At 42.5% G+C, this 20,237-nt stretch overlaps 1 protein-coding gene across 1 annotated transcript; it reads left to right on the top strand.

The window, feature by feature from the left end:
- Positions 1 to 10,253: 10,253 nt before the first annotated feature.
- Positions 10,254 to 11,503, top strand: LOC311094100 (uncharacterized protein). Its single transcript, XM_084131835.1, has 2 exons — positions 10,254 to 10,294; positions 10,493 to 11,503. The coding sequence occupies exon 2, from the start codon at positions 10,549 to 10,551 to the stop codon at positions 11,290 to 11,292; it is 744 nt and encodes a 247-aa protein (XP_083987961.1). The 5' UTR covers positions 10,254 to 10,294; positions 10,493 to 10,548; the 3' UTR covers positions 11,293 to 11,503.
- Positions 11,504 to 20,237: the final 8,734 nt, after the last annotated feature.

Here is a 20,237-nt window from a genome sequence, read left to right as displayed (position 1 = left end):
ACTGAGTATAGTCGCTTAGTTGGTTCATTTGAGCAGTATTACTTATTGAATTGACAGAGCCAAATACCCCCGCTATATCTCCCCATATACTTCGAGGTTTACGATTTTTACTACTCAGAGGATTTTTAGAGGTATAATATTCAACTTCTTTTTCCAACCAACTTCTTATTTGTGTAAAATTACCACAATAAGACTGATCAAAAACGGTAAGAAGGGATTTCAAGTTATAATTAATGCGTTGTCGCACCATATGGGCTTCATTTATCAAGGTTTTGGTTTCTTTTGCCAACAAAATACCATGAACTGGTGCAATAGTTGTATTTGGACATGTTTTAGCTTTGTTTGTTTTTTCCGCTGAAAGATAAAAACACCTTCCAATTTCCCCAGTTTCTAGTTCAGTCTCACAATATTCATTCTCATCTTCTGAATGCCATACTCGCATATAATTTCCCAATCTTGTTGTCCCCGAGGAAGCATCCCTCAGAAACCCTTCACATGGCAACACTATGGGATAAATACACCCTTGGGCCAATGAGTCCCATATTGTAAGCATGTGAGTACGATTCAAAATGAAATTAATTTCCACATTAGTAGATGTTATAAGGTCTAACCCTATAACTTCACATTGTTCTTTTGAACAAATTCCTCTTCTTTGAGCACTACCAGTATACCCCCCGTCTTTCACAGGCCAAATTACTCTGCTTTTGTAACACTGATGGTAAAAGTTACATCCGCCAAAGATGCCCTCACGATATTTAGCAAGGTCTTTATCATTACGTGGCACCCAATCCCATAATCCCCATCTGGAAATAAAGGGTAGAGTAAAATGTTGGCCAGTTTTCAGAGTTGCATTCCGAGTGATTTCCTGAACTCGGGGAGTCCATAAAGCTTGGCTTTCTTGGTAAATGCCAAGTAAAATTAAGAATAAGCATACCATTGTCGGTGGGTATCGAGAATAACTGGCAACCATCTCTAATCAATGTCAATGGAATTGATTCCTGAAATGGAAGCAGAGAAATAATTAACATCACTTCTTTATTCCCAATCTTTAAAGCTAATGGATGAACAGTGTTCAATATCAGGCCATAAGCCATCATCATCATTTTGTTCATTCACTAAACAAGGTTTAACTTGTGACCAATGATACCATCTATCTGTTCCTACACCTTTCCCTTTAAGACAAACACTTGTATCAGTTGTTAAGAGTATCTCATATGGTCCCTCCCATCTAGGCTCTAAACCTTTCCTAGCAATACGTTTGACCATAACAAAACTACCTAACTCGGGAATGTGTGGAATATCAGTAGTGGTATGTTTTTCATCCCATTGCTGTTGAGCTTCTCTCACTTTCTTATTATTGTCTTTAGTAGCTTTGTCAAGCATTGTGATATAGCGTCGTAACTTTTCTTGGAACAAAGTAGAATCTCCTCCTGTTCCCGCAGGTGGCGGAGCATCAGGAGGTAGAACCATTGCTCTTCCAGTCATCAGTTCAAAAGGGGTTAGTCCTGTGACTCTGTTTGGAGTTGCTCTCAAGTTCCACAGAATAGCAGGTAATAACTTATGCCAACCTTGGCCAGTTTGCAGAATGGCTTTGGTAAGAGCGGTTTTTAACGATCTATTCATCCTCTCTACCATCCCTGAACTTTCCGGATGGTACGGAATGTGGAATTTTTGTTTGATTCCCATCAATTTCATTGCTTCCTTCATCAGTTTTCCAGTGAAGTGAGTTCCATTGTCAGAATCAATTTCATATGGAAGACCCCAGCGAGGAAAAACTTCTTCCACCATTACTCGTGCTGCCGCTTCGGCAGTGCAAGTTCTCGTAGGGAATGCTTCCACCCACCTAGTAAATCTGTCCATGATTACTAGAATGTATTGGTACCCTCCACTGGGTGATAAAGGTCCTGTGAAATCGATTTGGAGGTGTGTCCATGGACCTGTTGGTCTGGGTGCATGTGACATTCGCACCTTTACAGATTTTCCCACATTTGCCTTCAGGCATATCAAACATCTCTTACAGTAATCATCAATGTCTCTCATCATTCGTGGCCACCACCAAGTCTCACTGATTTGAGCTTTCATTGCTTTTGCTCCAGCATGCACTTTTCCATGATACAGCTGCATTAGTTCTCTTCTTGTTCCAATAGGCATCACTACTTGTCCTGTTGGAATTCTCCAGATACCCTGATCATCTTCTTTTGCTCCTGCTTTTATCCATTGTTCTTTCTCTTCATCTGTCTCCACTTGATATGACAGAAGATGGAGCTCAGGATTATCCTTGCTGTTTTCCTTTACCAAGGTAACAGGAGTAAGAGGAAGTAGAGCTGCTTCTCTAGCTGCTGCATCTGCTGCCGTGTTCCCTTGACTTTCTTTGGACTTGTCAGATTGATGTGCTTTTACTTTAATCACGGCTGCTTCTTTGGGTAAGTGACATGCTGCAATTAAGCGACGAATTATGGAAGCATGTTGTATTTCACTCCCACTACTAGTGATAAGTCCACGTCTTTTCCACAAAGCTAGGTAGTCATGGACCACGCCAAAAGCATAACGACTATCTGTATAGATGTTGACCCGATAACCTTCCGATTGTTCAAAGGCTTCCGTAAGTGCTATAAGCTCAGCTGCTTGTGCTGAAAATTGCCCCGAAAGAGCTCCTTTCTTCACGACAGTTCCATCAGCTTCCACTACAGCCCATCCAGTATGTCGTTTTCCATCAACATAATAACTGGATCCATCGACCCATAACTCTTTGTCTGGATTTTCAAGAGGGATTGGATTTACTGGACCAAGACTATCTTCTTCTACTTGTTTTTCACACTCATGTGGTATTCCCTCATGTGGTTCCAACATCATTGTTGCAGGGTTAAGATAAGTGTCTCTGATGATTTCCACTCTCAGATCCTTGTTCAACAAAGTTGCTTCCCATTTTGCTCTTCTTGCGTCAGTTATGGTTTTGATGTTTGTGTTGTTCAACAGTGTCACTATACTGTGTGGAGTGTGCAGTATGATAGTTTGTGCTCCTATCAGATTTTCAACAGCGTCCACTGCCCACGTAGCACCATCAAGAGCTTGTATACATCGTGGTTGACCAATCATAGTGACAGGAATCTTTGTGGAAAAGTATCCAACTGGTCTGTATCTATCACCTGGTTTTTGACACAGAACTGCTGAATACGTCTCATCTCCCACCCTGGTCCACAAATGGAACTGCAACCGTCCATCAGGAAGTCCCAAGGCTGGGGCTGATGTCAGTTTCTCTTTCATAGAAGTAAATGCTTCCTCAGCTTCCGGCGTCCAGTTTATCTTTTCCACTCCAGGCTTTCCTCCCTTGTACAAGTCGATAAGAGGGCTAGTGATGCTGGCAAAATCAGGTATATACTGGCGACAGTAGTTGAAAAGTCCCATCACCTTCCGTATTCCTGTAACTGTTAGAGGTTTTGGAAGTTGTCGTAATGCCTCTACACGCTCTGTTGTCATTCTCCTTCCCTCGACAGATATTTCTTGGCCCAAGTAGATAACCTTGGTTTTAGCCAGCTGTGCTTTGTCGGGGTTGACTTTGAATCCTCCTTTCTTAAGGGCTTGTAAGACAACATTCAGAGCAAATATATGGCTGTTTTCATCTGGGCTTGCAATCAACAGGTCATCAACATATTGGATGCAAACACTTCCTGAACTCTCAATTTCAGCTTTTTGCTCCGTTAAGAACTGATCCAAGGCTCTATGAAATACAACAGGAGAAAGATTGAGACCTTGTGGGAGTCGGTTCCAGACATACTGGTTTGCACCCACTGTAAAGGCCAATTTCTCTTGAGATTTTTTGTCTATAGGTATAGACCAAAATGCCGACAGTACATCTAGTACTGTAAATATTCTTGCATTTCCTGGGATATCATTCAAAATGGTGGCAGGATTGGCCACAATAGGATGCGGTTTCGGTGTTACACTGTTAAGTCTTGTGTAATCTATGGTTAATCGCCATGAATTATCCGATTTCTTGACAGGCCAGACAGGGCTATTAGTGGTTGATGAAGTTTGTCTGATAATTCCTTCAGCTTCCAAGTCTGCCACTATCTCTTCCACGGCTTGTCTTGCTTCAGGTCGGATAGGGTATTGTTTATGAGGGGCATGTATCGGTCCCTCAATAACAACAGGGTCAATGTTGGCTTTACCGCAATCCAATTTGTGTTTAGCCCAAACATCTGGATATAAACTGCACAGAAGACCCCACACACCGTCTTTTCCCCAATCTCTGATAATTGGTTTTGCTGTACCAACAGATATTAAATTACATGTGCGATCTTCATGTGGTATTATCCCAGTTGTTGTAGCGATTTGACGACTGTCAGTGAATATGATCATGTTCAACAATGGAAGAATGTCCATGCCAATAAGGCTTCCTTGTGAATTCGGCCCTACCCAGAAAGATGTCCATAAGACTTCATCTTCATGTATTTGCAAAGGAACTTGTATACTTTTGCGAAATTTAGTGATAGCTCCTCCAACTCCTTCAACTTCCATAGTTTCATCAGTTGTAGGTAGGTTCAGATCTGTTATTGAAATCGAAGCTCCTGTGTCGACCAAAATGTCACATGGGTGGCCCCCTATTAATGCATTAACGAAAAGGCGATTGTCTCTTTTCTTACTAATACAGGGGGCCGCTGATTCCTATTGCGGACGCACTATTCCCTCAATGAGCTGACGGACTTGAGCTTCAGTGAACATTTTCCCTTGAGAGGTTTCATCATGTTTCTTCGCACTGACCTGTCTAAATGATGGACCTTGACCTTCTGCTCCACCTCCTTTAGCCCAACAATCTTTTATTGTGTGGCGAGGTTTTCCACAGTTGGTGCAGAAAATCATCCTCTTCTTTATGTCCATGTTGTATTGAGCTGTTGCCACTCCTCTTCGATTTGGCTTGTTTCCATCTTCCTTATTTGATCTCGTAGCCATCTCTAAACGGCCAGCCCATTGTAAAATCTGGTCAAAGGTCTCACCTGGATTGACTCCAAGTGATAAGGCTTGTTGGTATTTTGTGCTAAGTCCATCCACAAGTGTGTCAGTAAACTGCACATCATCTCTGTCAGGTTGTTTCTTTGCACAGAGAGCCCATCTCTCATAAGCATTCCACTTACGCAGAGCATATTCATCTGGAGATTCATCATCCTTTTGCTTAATCAACGTCACTAATGTGAAAGGAACTTTCCCACTGCCCAAGATTTCTTGGATTTCTTTTCGAAACACATCTAATGCCTGCCAAAGACCCAAGGGTCGTCCTTGGTCATCAACCCACAAATTTATCCATTGGGCTGTTGTTATCGAAGCTGGCAAGCGTTCCCATCTGTCTCTTGGGATTTTAGCTTTCACAATGGTGTGTATGTCTTTTAATGTCATTTGATGTGCTTCAACCAAAGAGTCTAATTCTCGCCAAAGCTCTGTGTTTGGATCTTGTCGCTTCAGAGGCGGCAAGGCTGTGAGAATGGCTTGACGTTCTCCTGGTGTGAATGGTCTCTCTTCTGTCATCATTTCAGATTGTAATTCTTCCCTTTTAACAGCAGGTGAAGAAAATCCAGGACTAATCTTGTCTACTGTGATCATGTCGTCATCCCTGGTCTCATCACCCCAGTCAGATCCATAATTACGAGCTGGTGTACATCACAGCATGTCTCTGTTTGGCTGGGCTGATTTAGATCTTGTTATTATTGGAGCTGCTTGTGCAGATGCAATAAACATTTTGTCAACTGAACCTCCATTTGATCCTAAAGCTTGAGGCTGTGTCAAAGGTTTAGATGAACTTGTATATTGTTCAGGCAAAGCTGGATAAATTGGTTTGTAAGGAGGAGGTGTTACTGTCACGGATTTCACTGGTTCTTGTGAATATTTCTTTTCAACTTCAGTTATTATATTTGTCCAATCTGGATCAAATGAATCATTATTAGTTGTATTTTCTTCGTCTGAACATTTAATAGACATAATTTTGTTCAGTTTGTTATACGCTTCAGTTTGAGGCTTCATTACTTCAACCAGTGGGACTGGGCATCCATTAATACCGCAACAAATTCCTCCTTGTTTCACAATCCAATGAGCTGCAAGTATTGGAAATGCTTTTGACTTAATGGAGTCTTTTTGGGACTCAAACCAGCTTAACTGCACATCCATAGATGCGTTAATATCGAGTCCTTTTTTCAAAAGCTTAGCTTGCTTCTTATTTTTCCTTTCCAGGAACCAAGCAGATATTGTTCTGCTATTACAGCCACTTTCTGCCATCTTGCAAATTATTTGTCCCTCTGTGTCTTGTATGCTCAAAACAACAGGACTATGAATGTATATGAGTGTGTGTGTGTGTGTGTGTGTGTAAATTCCAGGGGAGGCCCTCTGCTTCTCTCCCTTTCCACCTGCTCTGGTTACTCAAAGGGCGAAAAATGGGGCTGCTTCACAACTGTCTGTGTGTGTGTGTGTGTCTAGAGTGAATTCTCAGGAGGGGGCAACTGCTACCCTTGCTCTCTCTCTCTCTTCTCTAAACACTATAAGAAATATAAAAAGTTATAAACAAGGTTAACCCTTATATTTTCAGTTATCTTTGAATTTCTTTTTTATTTATTTATTTAGTTTACCTCAGATAACTATTTTTTTTTCTTTTTCCTTTAAGCTTGCTCAAAATAGTATCTCAAATATTTAAACAGCTTTACGGTCAAAATCAGAAATGCCTGCGATCTTATCTAGTTACATCGGCACATTCATACCTGTATGACCAGTGTTAATGTCCTTGGAGCTTTTTTTTAACCCTTTCTATGGCGCTCGTCACACTTAATCACTCCTGTCATCAAGTCTTGCTGCCTTTTCATACTTGTATTAATTCCAGCGTGTTAATGTTTTAGAGACTATCTTTACCCCTTTCTCTGGGAACTCGCCACACTTAACCGCTCCTATTAATCAAGTATCCTCAAATATTTTCTAGCTTAACCGTCTTACAGCTAATTTCCCAAACTTTTGACTAGATAGTCTTCTTTCTAAAAAAGATCTATCTCTATCCCAGCATATCAAATACTTTAAAAGTTTACTTTTCAGAGGAACTTAAATTAGCCAAATTAAATTGAATTACTTAATTGAATTCCATTTTTCCCTTTTATTATTATATCTGACATATATGCATTGGCAACACAACTGGTAATTAAAATAGCACAGTTCTTTTAAGCAGTTTCAGTCTATGTTTAATCATCAGGCAGACTCATAATTATTTAGAATAAAATAAGGTCTTACCTGGAATGATCAAACAAAGGCCTGAAGACATCAATCCTGTTCGTGAAACGCCAATTGTAGACTTGGAATTTAGTCTTTCCCCTTATTATTAAATTCACAGGGCCGGACACCAGTTATCTTGCCAAGAAGAATTTTATTCTTATATGTCAGGAGAGAAACTTTCAGAAGATGTTACATTCATGCCAGGTCTATGCGTTCTCGTGTTTCTCTTCCCTCACATCTCTTAGTTTCTCTGAGGTTGTACAGTAAGGTTGAGCTTATATACATCACTGAGCGGATTCCTTTTATGGTCTTAGCTTTAAAAATGGAACGTATATGTCATGCGACACATGGCACAATTCACTTCCATATTAAGAATCATCTTTGTTGCTTACATCTGCATCAGTTGGAAACATGTTACAGTACACACCCTTCTGTCTCCCTCTGTCTCTGACATATGATCTTTACATGCATCCATGCTATCTATAGTCTCTCATACACTCAAACTCATGCACATAAAACTCCATATGATAATACAACTGATTATGAATATTAATAAAGAATAATAGTACAAATACATAATATAAAATAATAAAATAATATTAAAAGATGAAATTTTAGTCTTCAATCATCATCAGGTCTCTGTATCATCACTCTGACTACAACACTCCTAAATGAAGATGACAACAGAGAGTGGAGATGTCAGCTTACTCGCAGAAATCAACTCGAGACCTCAGTCAGATACACTGTCAAGTATTCAGGTGAGAAAACACTTTTTTCTGACAGATTTGTCACAGAATATCTATGTATTGACGGCATCTAAAACATACAACGTTTCATGTATGAACACATTCAAATGCACAAATATTGATGAATTAATATTTCAATATTATAAAAAATAATAAAACTGGTACTGCGTTAGATTAAACTGGAAAGGGTCATAGCACTTGCATATTGTGAGTTACTTGCTATTGTTAGTTTAACTGCTTCTGTTGTTCTCATGTGTAAGTCGCTTTGGATAAAAGCGTCTGTAATGTATGTAAATGTAATGTAATAAATGAATCCTTGAGGTTTCAATCCTGAATTGATGGAATTATCAGGCTGATTTTATTGTGGCGGGATCAAACCGCTGAAGAGAGAGACTGATGATGTGTGACAGTGATCATGTGATCATGAACCGTGTGTCAATGTTTCTGCAAACATGTAAATGCTAGTGTGCTAGAACCTCACTTAACATGAATACCTGTATCTATGAATGAATAAAGCATCAAATAGATTTATCTTTGGTCAATGGCGATAGTCATTCTCCTCCTGACAGCTTGAGAGTGAAGTAAGAAGATAATAGATGACAGACTCGTGCACATATTCATCATTTCTGTGATGTGAAGCTCAAGTATTAAGTGATGATGATGTTGTGTATATGTGGCATTTTGTAATATTAAATAGTGAAACCATAAAGTTTAGAATTTTTTTGTGTGCAAATAACAGCCAAGATTTATTTTCATTTGTATGGGTTTATAGATATATTTGCCTACAGTGTTGAAAGTCATTCTCTTGTGCTTCATATGTAAACTGAGATAACCGAGAGCTAGATATTGGGTCTTAAACACCTCACGACACCCTGAAGGACCCACTGAGAGGTCAGACTTGAAGCACTGTTCCTGAGATGCTCTTCTTGGTGGTTAACTGTAAGCAGCAGACAGATCCAGCAAGAGGAGAACTGAGGATTCGGAGGCTCCTCTTGCCAGTCTCAGAGCTTCAATAACCGAGAGCAGGGCCGTCTCAGTTTAGTGGCGCTTCTGAAGCCAGACTGGTTGTTGTCCATGAGGATGTTCTGTGTGAGAAATGTAGATAGTTGGTCGAAAACGACTCGTTCAAGTGTTTTAGCAAAGTGGTCCAGAAGTTCAGGGAGGTGGAAGTTAAATCAGTGGTGCTTGAGAAATACATCCCAGATCTTCCAGAGCATTGTTGATAAAGGAGTCTGGATCTGATATATTTATCAAGGCTGGAGAGAGTAAAGCAGAACGTTATAATCCATGTGTACAAAATGTGTATAAACTGTGTTCAGAGCAGATGTGTGTTGAGAGTGCGGTTCACAATACGCATGTAAAGCAACACTTCACTGTGGCATCGTGTCTCTATACAGCAACTCTAGCAGGATTTAATCACTCGGTTGATCAGAACAGAGGAAGTTAATAACCACAGGAGGAGCTGATGATGATTAAAGGAGCTGTAAGTAGTGATGTGACGTTCGGCACCGAGGCTTCGAAGCTTGTATCAAAAAAACAAAACATCTCACACTGAAGCAGTGTATCGGAGCTTGATTCGTTTTGCCGTAACCACGTGATCTGTGACGTCCGAAGCTTCGTTTCCACACACAGTCACGTGACTGCTTCGTATTCAGATTCAAAAATGGCGCGAACCCCATGACCAGGTTTCGAGTGTCATGCCCTTCGGCAGTAGAAAATAAAAAAAGAAATAGACTTAGCCCTCACACTGTTGAACAAGTCCTGTTCCTTAATATCTACACTTCTCCTCTCCAGTCACCCTACCACCTGCCCTCTAGACCCCATCCCCTCACACCTTCTACAAGCCATCTCTCCCACACTTCTTCCAGCACTCACACACATCATCAACTCATCCCTCCATACTGGCATTTTCCCTACAGCATTCAAGCAAGCTCGGGTTACTCCACTGCTTAAAAAACCAACGCTAAACACATCATTTGTAGAACATTACAGACCTATCTCTCTCCTACCATTCATTGCGAAGACACTTGAAAGAGCTGTTTTCAACCAAGTAACATCCTTTCTGTCTCTCAACAACCAGCTGGATGTCAACCAATCCGGCTTCAAGAAAGGGCATTCTACTGAGACTGCATTACTGTCTGTCACAGAAACCCTACGGATCGCAAAAGCTGCTTCCAAATCTTCAGTACTCATCCTCCTGGATCTGTCTGCTGCCTTCGACACTGTGAATCATCAGATCCTTATGTCCAGCCTCTCATAACTGGGCATCACAGGAACTTCACTCCACTGGTTTGAGTCCTATCTCACAGGTAGGTCCTTCAAGGTCGCATGGAGAGGCGAGGTATCCAGAGCACATCAACTGACCACAGGGGTTCCCCAGGGTTCAGTTATTGGTCCCCTCCTCTTCTCCATCTACACCACATCACTGGGACACATCATGCAAGCACACGGCTTCTCCTACCACTGCTATGCTGATGACACACAGCTCTTCCTCTCGTTCCAACCAGATGACCCCACAGTAGCTGCACGGATCTCAAGCTGCCTGGCGGACATCTCGACGTGGATGAAGGAACATCACCTGCAGCTCAACTTGGCAAAGACTGAGCTTCTCGTCCTCCCTGCCAATCCGTCTCTACAGCACGACTTCACCATCCAGCTAGAGTCATCATCAATCACCCCATCAAGGTCGGTGAGAAATCTTGGAGTAACGTTTGATGACCGGCTGACCTTCACAGATCACATTTCAAAGACAGCTCGATCATGCAGGTTTGCACTGCACAACATCAGGAAGATCAGGCCTTTCCTAACTGAGCATGCAACACAACTTCTCGTCCAGGCCCTGGTCATTTCTAGGCTTGACTACTGTAATGCTCTTCTGGCCGGACTTCCAGCATGTGCAACTAAACCCCTACAGATGATCCAAAATGCTGCAGCTCGTCTTGTCTTCAACGAGCCAAAGAGGGCCCACGTCACTCCTCTGTTCATCTCACTGCACTGGCTACCTCTCGCTGCTCGCATCAAGTTCAAGGCATTGACGCTTGCTTACAGATCTATCACAGGCTCAGCTCCCTCCTACTTTCACTCACTCCTACGAGTCTACATCCCTACCAGAAGCCTACGATCAGCCAACGAGCGACGTCTCGTGGTTCCATCCCAGAAAGCCACAAAATCACTTTCCAGAACATTCTCATTCACAGTTCCATGCTGGTGGAACGCTCTCCCCACCCTCATCCGGAATGCAGAATCCCTGACAACCTTCAAAAAACATCTGAAAACCCATCTCTTCCGTGAGCACTTATCCACATAAAAAAAAAAAAAAAAAAAAAAAAAAAACCCTCCCCTTTCCCTCTTAACCTCACTTATCGGGCTTATGCTACTCTGAATAATGCCTGAACTTTGTATCTTGAGCACTTCTTGCGCTGCTTTTTGTTTTTGCCTCTTCATGATGACTCGCTTAATCTAGTCCTACTTTGTAAGTCGCTTTGGATAAAAGCGTCTGCTAAATGACTAAATGTAAATGTAAAATGTAATGTAATAAAAAACTTTAATTTATGAAATTATCCACAAAATAAAAATGTCAGCTCTCCAGTTCACAAGCACTTCACCCTTCCACAACAATTTTCTTTTATTTTGATTATATATGCCTACATGAGCCTTGCCTGAACTCGTAGGATTGGGACTGAGGCTAAAGTTTATGTGAATAAGGCTGCATTTGTAGATCAAAGCAGATTCATAAGAATTGTTTCTGTACAAGTGAATTAGTCCCTTTTATTATTATTTTTTTCATAAATTAATTCATATTGTTGTTTGTTCATACATTGTATAAGAACTACATCAACACTAACACATGAATTATGAGGATTAATTGTATTGCTTTGTGGTTTACAGACCACAAAGTGAATTATTAAATGAAACAAAAAATGAAAAACGGTCTTCTGGGACAGAAAGGCTGCTTTTCCACCTTTTGAACACAAGAGTCCTAGTTTGTCTGAGTGTGCTCTCCTTTTCCTCATGTGCTCTGCTCTCTTTATAATGTGCTTCTTGTGCTACGCTACTGTTGTTGCTAATAGTCTGTTGTTCTTGTTAAAGGAACACACCGACTTTTTGGGACTTTAGCTTATTCACCGTATCCCCCAGAGTTAGACGAGTCCATACATACCCTTCTCATCTCCATGTGTGCCGTAACTCTGTCTGACGCACCCACCGCTAGCCTAGCTTAGCACAAAGACTGGAGGTAAATGGCTCCAGCTAGCATACTGCTCCCAATACGTGACAAAATAATGCCAACATTTTCCTTTTTACATGTTGTGATTTGTATAGTCAATATAAAAAGTGAAGCTGTACAAACAGAAACACAAAAGGTCACTCGCAAGATATACTGGAGATTAACAGATGAGTCATGAGATGACAGTCAGGTTGAGATTATTAATCTAATATGCAATTATGCTCCCCTTGCATTCTATGCAAAATGGCGGCGCCCTGTATGGCAGCGGCTACTCCAGCTCCCAGTAACGATGTGCGTTTTATGTTAAATGTGTCGTCTGATTCGTCCCAGTCTTGTACGAGAAAAGTCTACAATAGAAGCCTACTACTTGGACTACGAAACTCGAATTTTTTAAACGATCTTTCCGGAGTTATGTTTGCTCTGGAACACAAAGCACTCGACGAGCTGGGCATCTTACACCAGCGGCTAGAGAGACCTAGCATGAGTCGCAAGCGGTGTGCTAGACCTAGCAAGCGAGGTAGTCGAGCGGGCATCAGCGCAAGGCTAAAAGCCAAACCAAACAGACCTGCACTTCCTTCGATTCTACTTTCCAACGTTCGTTCGCTGGAAAACAAAATGGACTACCTCAGATTGGATCTAATTACACAAAGGATGGTGAAAGATTGCAGCGCTATCGTCCTCTCCGAGACATGGCTTAACCACACTGTTCCAGACAACGCCATTCAGGTGGATGGACTAACAACATTTAGGGCAGACAGAAGCCATGCACTCACTGGTAAGCTACGAGGTGGTGGAGTTGCAATTTTTATTAATAACAATTGGTGCACTAATGTTAAAGTCATCTCAAGACACTGTTCCGAAGACATAGAATTTCTAACAGTCAAATGCCGTCCAGTATACTTGCCAAGAGAATTTTCAGCCGTGACTATTACAGCCGTGTATATACCACCCAGTGCGAACACAAAAGACGCGCTTTCTACATTGTATCAATCTGTGAGCTCAATGCAGGACTCAAACCCGGACTCTGCCTGTATAATCGCGGGCGATTTCAATCAGGGCAAATTGAAGACAGTACTCCCACACTTTCATAAATATGTGGACTTTGCAACCAGGGGAGAAAACATTCTGGACCAGGTCTATTCCAACATTAAACAGGCATACAGAGCTGTTCCACACCCCCACCTGGAAAACTCGGACCATCTTTCTGTTATGCTAATGCCATCTTACAGGCCACTGTTGGTGAGGAACAAACCATCTGTGAAGCGGATTAGAACTTGGCCAGAGGGGGCTACCTCAGCGCTCCAAGACTGTTTTCACTGCACAGATTGGACTGTTTTTAGGAAGGCTGCCACTTCCAACCAGCATGTAAATATAACTGAATACACTGAGTCTGTGACGGGATACATATCCAAATGCATGGAAGATGTGACCGTCGTAAAACACATCACCACAAGGGCAAACAACAAACCATGGTTCACCAGGGAGGTATGTGAGCTCCTAAAAGCACGGAATGCGGCTTTCAAGTCTGGAGACAAAGAGGCCCTCAGAACTGCCAGGGCCAACTTGAACCGAGGCCTGAGAGCAGCAAAGTATGCCTATGGACAAAAAATCCAGTCACACTTCACAGATACAAAAGACCCCAGACGCCTATGGCAAGGCATCCAGTCAGTAACGGACTACAGGCCCACACTCTTACCGTGCGAGGACAGCACAGACTTCCTAAACTCACTCAATTCATTCTTCAGCCGTTTTGAGGAAAACAACAACACCACTCCGACAAAAGCTCTACACTGCTTGGACAATGCAACTCTTCAACTTGACCCTGCTGACGTGCGGAGGACTCTTCAAAAGGTGAACCCCAGGAAGGCTGCTGGTCCTGATAATATAACTGGGCGTGTGCTTAGAGACTGTGCTAACTCACTTACAGATGTTCTCACAGATATCTTTAACATCTCTCTGAGCAAAGCCATCATACCAGAATGCTTAAAAGCCACTACTATCATACCGCTACCAAAGAAATCACCAGCCACAACACTGAACGACTACCGGCCTATAGCACTCACGTCCATTATGATGAAGTACTTTGAAAGGCTGGTCAAGGCTCACATAACATCCAGCCTACCTGCCACATTTGACCCTTTCCAGTTTGCATACCGTCCCAAGCGCTCCACTGATGATGCCATAGCAACAGCACTTCACCTCAGTCTGGCTCATCTGGAGAACAAAAACAGCTGTGTGCGGATGCTGTTCATCGACTTCAGCTCTGCCTTCAATACAGTTATCCCTCAACATCTGGTGAATAAACTCAGTGCTGTAGGCATCAGCACCCCACTTTGCAACTGGCTACTAGACTTTCTCACCAACAGACCACAGACAGTAAGAGTTGGCAAAAACTCTTCACAGACCACCATCATGAACACTTGGGTTCCTCAAGGATGTGTGTTGAGTCCTCTGCTGTTTACACTGATGACTCATGACTGTTGTGCCAAATACAACTCAAACCACATCATCAAGTTTGCAGATGACACGACAGTGGTGGGCCTCATCAGCAACGACGACGACTCCGCATACAGAGATGAGGTACACCAACTCATTAATTGGTGTGACACTAACAATTTACATCTTAATGTTAATAAAACAAAGGAAATAACTGTGGACTTCAGGAAAAATCACAGGACACACACACCCCTCACCATCAATGGCAGCGCTGTGGAATCAGTGAAAAGCACCAAGTTCCTGGGGGTGCACATCACTAATGACCTGTCATGGTCTACCAACACCACCTCCCTTGTCAAGAAAGCTCAGCAACGCCTCCACTTCTTACGCAGGATGAGAAGAGCCAATCTCCCCCCACTGGCACTCACTATAATAATAATAATAATAATAAATTTTATTTATAAAGCACTTTTCATAAAAGAATCTCAAAGTGCTACAGAGACCGTATTAAACTAATTAAAATCAAAAACAAGATAAAATAACTAGTGCTAAAATATATAGGCAGAAAACTACTAAAATATAGCAGGGCAAAATTAGTAAAGCCTAAGGACAGCTTAAAAAAAAAAACGCCTGCCTGAACAAGAAAGTTTTAAGCTCTTTTTTAAAAGAGTCCACAGACTGGGGTTCTCGCAGATGTTCAGGGAGGGAGTTCCAGATGCGAGGGGCAGCAGTGCAAAAGGCTCGGTCTCCCATGGTACGAAGTTTTGAGCGTGGCTGATGGAGGCGGTTTGTGCTTTGAGACCGGAGGTTACGGGTGGAAGAGTGAGGGGTAAGGAGATCTTTGAGGTATTGTGGGGCGTTGTTATAGATGCAGAGGTGGGTGATGAGGGCAATCTTGTATTGAATTCTTGAGGTTATGGGGAGCCAGTGAAGATTCTGAAGAATGGGGGTGATGTGTTCATATTTGCGGGTTTTCATAAGAGTTCGGGCAGCACAGTTCTGAATGAATTGAAGTTTCTGAAGATGTTTATTTGGTATACCGATAAGCAGGCTGTTACAGTAATCCAGCCTGGATGAAATTAAGGCGTGGACCAGTTTTTCTGCGTCAGAAAAAGTGAGGAAGGGGCGGAGTTTAGAAATGTTTTTGATATGAAAAAAGCAGGTTTTATAAAGATGGTTGATATGATTTGTAAAGGTCAGTTGTGGGTCCAGCTTAACACCGAGGTTGGTAACAGTAGTTGACAGAGGGATGTCTTGGCCAGAGAAAGAGATAGTGGTTATGGGTGATGACTGGACCTGATGAGGGGTGCCGATTTGGATGGCTTCAGTTTTTGAGCTGTTCAACTGGAGAAAATTATGACTCATCCATGCCCTAACCTCCTCCAGGCAGTTAGAGAGGGCTAGAGATGATGGTGAAGAGGAAGCAGAAACTGTTGAGGGAGCAGATAATACTGGAAGGACCGGGGTGGAGCATAGGTTTGAGTCGGTTCGCAGGTATAACTGAGTGTCATCAGCATAGCAGTGAAAGGAGATGCCATGACGGCTGATGACATGACCCAGTGGCAACATATATAAAATGAAGAGCAGGGGCCCTAGGATAGATCCTTGGGGGACACCACAAGTGACAGGAGCTGTACGGGACCAAGCAGATCCCAGGTTGACGTACTCTGTCCTGTCAGCGAGATATGAGGTGAACCAGTCCAGTGTGGAGTGACAGAGTCCAATGTCGGTATGAAGACGGCTTAGGAGGATATGGTGGTCGATGGTATCAAAGGCCGCTGAAAGGTCAAGGAGAATAAGCAGAGAGGGTGATCCAGAATCTGCAGAAATTAGAAGGTCGTTAGTTACCCTCAACAGCACTGTCTCTGAACTATGGGCGGTACGAAAACCAGATTGGAATGTTTCAAACAGTGAATGACGTTGTAGATGTTCTTGTAACTGTGCAGCAACAGCTTTTTCAAGCACCTTGGACAGAAACGGAAGATGTGAAATGGGTCGATAGTTAGAGAGGCATTCTGGGTTGAGGTTGGGTTTCTTCAGAAGAGGTTTGATTACGGCAGTTTTAAGTGGGGGTGGGACATAACCAGAGTTTAATGAATGGTTTATTATTTGTGTGATGAGAGGACTAATGGCCGTCATGTTTGATTTTATGAGCACAGTAGGGAAGGGGTCCAGGGGAGAGGTGGAAGGCTTCATCTTTTTGATGAGACCCTCAACTTCGGTCTGTGTGACTCTAGTGAAAATACTGAAAAGAGAGGGTTGAGGCAGAGTCCTGCACGGGTCCATTTTTGGAGACCCGCCCCCGCCCGTACCCGCAAAGTTCAGCACCAGATCCGACCCGTCACCCGTGATAATATCAAAATTAAATCCGCACCCGCCCAGACCCGTTAATATTCGGCCCGTTACCCGACCCGTGCCCGCGATAAATCACACACAAGCTAAAATCTATTGAGCGGTGGGGACGCGTTCATAGGGTGCGCTGCCAATAACGCACCTAAAAGCTGTCACAAAGAACTGGGAAAAGTAATGATTATTAATATGTCAAATATATCAAGGATACATTTCAATTGTTTATTAATAAACAAGTGTTTTCTGTGTCAAAGTTGAAGTTGACGATGCTGACTGACTCGCGATCTTCGCAGTAGTGAGCGCGCCAGAGAGAAAATCACATTACGGATTGCATAAGCAGAGAGCAGTCTGCTTTCTTTTTCTTTTATTTTTTTTTATTGTTTTGTTTAAAAGTAGACATTTCATGATTTCTATTTCTCAGGTCTGTGAGGCAAGTAGCTTATACGCTGAGTTTCGGTTTATTTAAGAGACGAGCCTCAAGTTCACGCGCCCGCGCCACCGTGTCGTGATTATTGCCTGCTATAGCCTATTTACCTCCTATTTATTGAATCCAATAAATTGGTTGATGAAACATTGATTAAAATTAAGATACAATTAATACGAAACGAAATTCACTTTAAAGAAAGGTTTTCTACATAAACTTAATGAAATGTTCAAAATCATGTCTGCCCACTGCATTTGTCTCCCGATATTCGGGATCATCTTATCTTATTCATGCTTTTCACTTTTCATATAATCAACATGAAATTTAAAAAAATATATTATTTTATTTAAACATGAATATGAAACTAAATCGTTTTTAATGACAGGGCTACAACACATACAGTACAGAGAAATTTAATGTCGGAGCATTGCCGGTGAGCATTGTGGAGGGGGAGATAGGCTACGATTTTCGATCATTTATCAATATTATTTTGCTTGATATGCCAATTCTTAATATTTGGTGTTTTTAATGTTTGTTTGAGATCTCTGTGAAAGTTTTAATTGTAGGTTCGTGGCCCTGAGTGTCGCGATTTCGGTTTCATTTCGCATATAGCCTACAGCCCTTATAATCATAGATGACGCCACCGGTTTTTATTTAAAAGAAAGACATATGTAGGCTATATATGTTTGTATGTAGGCCTATATATGGGCAATTTATATACACAATACTTACTAAAATATAATTAATATCATTTTATTGCATTTGTATTAGTTGTTTGAAGAGTAAAAAAAAAATCGGTAGGTCTTAACACAAGTTCACTACCGGCAAGTCGGTCGGACTAAAAAGGGGGAAAAAAAATAATTGGGTTGGTCCTAAATTGACAGGGTCGGTCGGGTTACTGCAAACAAGAATATTTTTAAGGACGGCCTGACTAAAACACATATTTGCGTATGTGTAATGGTAATTTAGACATACAAATATTGCACATATTTTTCATCCGTTACCCGCCCGCAAGGAGTTCATTATCCGCCCGCATCCCCGCCCGTGAATTTTAGGAATATCACAATCCACCCGTTTTAGCCACTTTTATGCGGGTACCCGCGGGTACCCGCGGGTACCCGACCCGTTGCAGGACTCTGGGTTGAGGGCCGGCAGAGTTGATCTTGTCTTTGAAAAATTCAAGAAACCTATTGCAGAGTTCTACTGTGGGTTCGGTATGAATTTGTTTTTTGGGATTTAGTAGATGATTTATTGTTGAAAAAAGCTGTTTGGAATTTCCTGGATTGTTATTGATAATGTCATAGTAGTAGATGGACCGGACTTGTTTAAGGGCTGCTGCGTAGGCCTTCTGATGCTGTTTGTAGGCCAGCTTGTGTACCACCAGGCCAGATGATTTGACACGCCTCTCAATGGCACGGCCACCAGCCTTCATCTTGCGTAGTTCATCGGTGAACCAGGGGGCCGAACGGGAGAAAGATGAAAAATGAATATCACGTTTAGGCTTAGGGAGTGGTGACGGGCAGGAAATGTCCATTGAAATGATGCTGTGATCAGAGACGCCCAGGTCATATACCAACAGATTTTTGATGGAAGGAGAGTCAGAAAAAAACAGATCTAAAGTGCGCCCCCTGGTGTGAGTAGGAGCATCAACATGCTGTGTAAGATTGAGACAGTCCAATACATTTAGAAATTCAGCTGCCAGCGTGGAGGTGGGATTTTCAATATGAATGTTCATATCGCCAAGTATAATGTTATTGGATGATAGAGAGCAGAAGGAAGTGAAGAGGTCCTGAATCTCAGCGATAAAGGATGGGTGAGGTTTGGGTGGCCGGTAAATCAGTACTGCATTTATCTTGGAAGGGGGTTTTGATTTAAAAGCCAGATATTCAAAAGAGGACACATCAGGGAGAGACAGAAGAGAAAGCTTGAGACTGTCGCGGTAGATTACTGCCAGGCCACCACCACGACCAGTGCAGCGAGCCCTGTGCATGTAACTGTATCCAGCGGGACAAGCTTCATTTAAGGATAAAAAAAACCTCAGGTTTATGCCAGGTCTCAGTGAGGCACATCAGGTCAATATCTTTCTCAAGAATGTGATCATGTATCAGGCTAGATTTATTTGCTAGGGATTGAATATTAAAAAGTTCAGTTTTGATGTGGGAATTGTGGTCAGTGGACCTCTGGATGGGGCGGAACAGGCTGAGATCCACTCCTCGCCTTCCATCATACACAGCGTGCCGTAGTCTCGCGATGTTTCCGCCGTTTTTCCTTACCCTGATGGCAGCGCTCTGATGACGTGTCTGCGATGCGACAGGAAGGGCAGCGGACCAGACGGAGCCGGCGTCGAGAGGCTGGATGTAAACAAACTCTCTCCGCAAGTTTCCAGCATCAAGCTGCGTTAAGGTAGCGGGTCCGTTTACTGGAGCAAGCATCGGCGATGGTTCCGGGAAGACCGGGCGGATCCATCGGCTGCATACGAACCGGGAAGGAAGAGAAAGACCAGGACGCGATTCTCTCAGGTAAGCTTTTAGTCGAGCTATCATGCCGGCACGTTTCCCACGTCTTCTAAAACGTTTTCTCAGGGGTGGTGGGCACAATAGCCATTTTCGGTGTTCAGATCCGTGAGGTCCGTTTATAATCTGTATCGTCTGTATAGAACTAGTCCAATCTTGATTGGTGTTGCGTCATGATGTCACTCGTGACGTCGCATGTGACAGAGATGCGAAAGCTATAAAAGGACGCCGGCACATAACAGCGTTAGCTTCTGATTGGTCGAAGCAAGTCGTTCTCAGGAGCACGCGAAGTGTGGCCGAGGGAC

This window comes from Abramis brama (assembly GCF_963993115.1).
Source record: "Abramis brama genome assembly, chromosome: 1".
Lineage (NCBI taxonomy): Eukaryota > Metazoa > Chordata > Actinopteri > Cypriniformes > Leuciscidae > Abramis > Abramis brama.
This window is presented reverse-complemented; position numbering and strand designations above follow the sequence as displayed.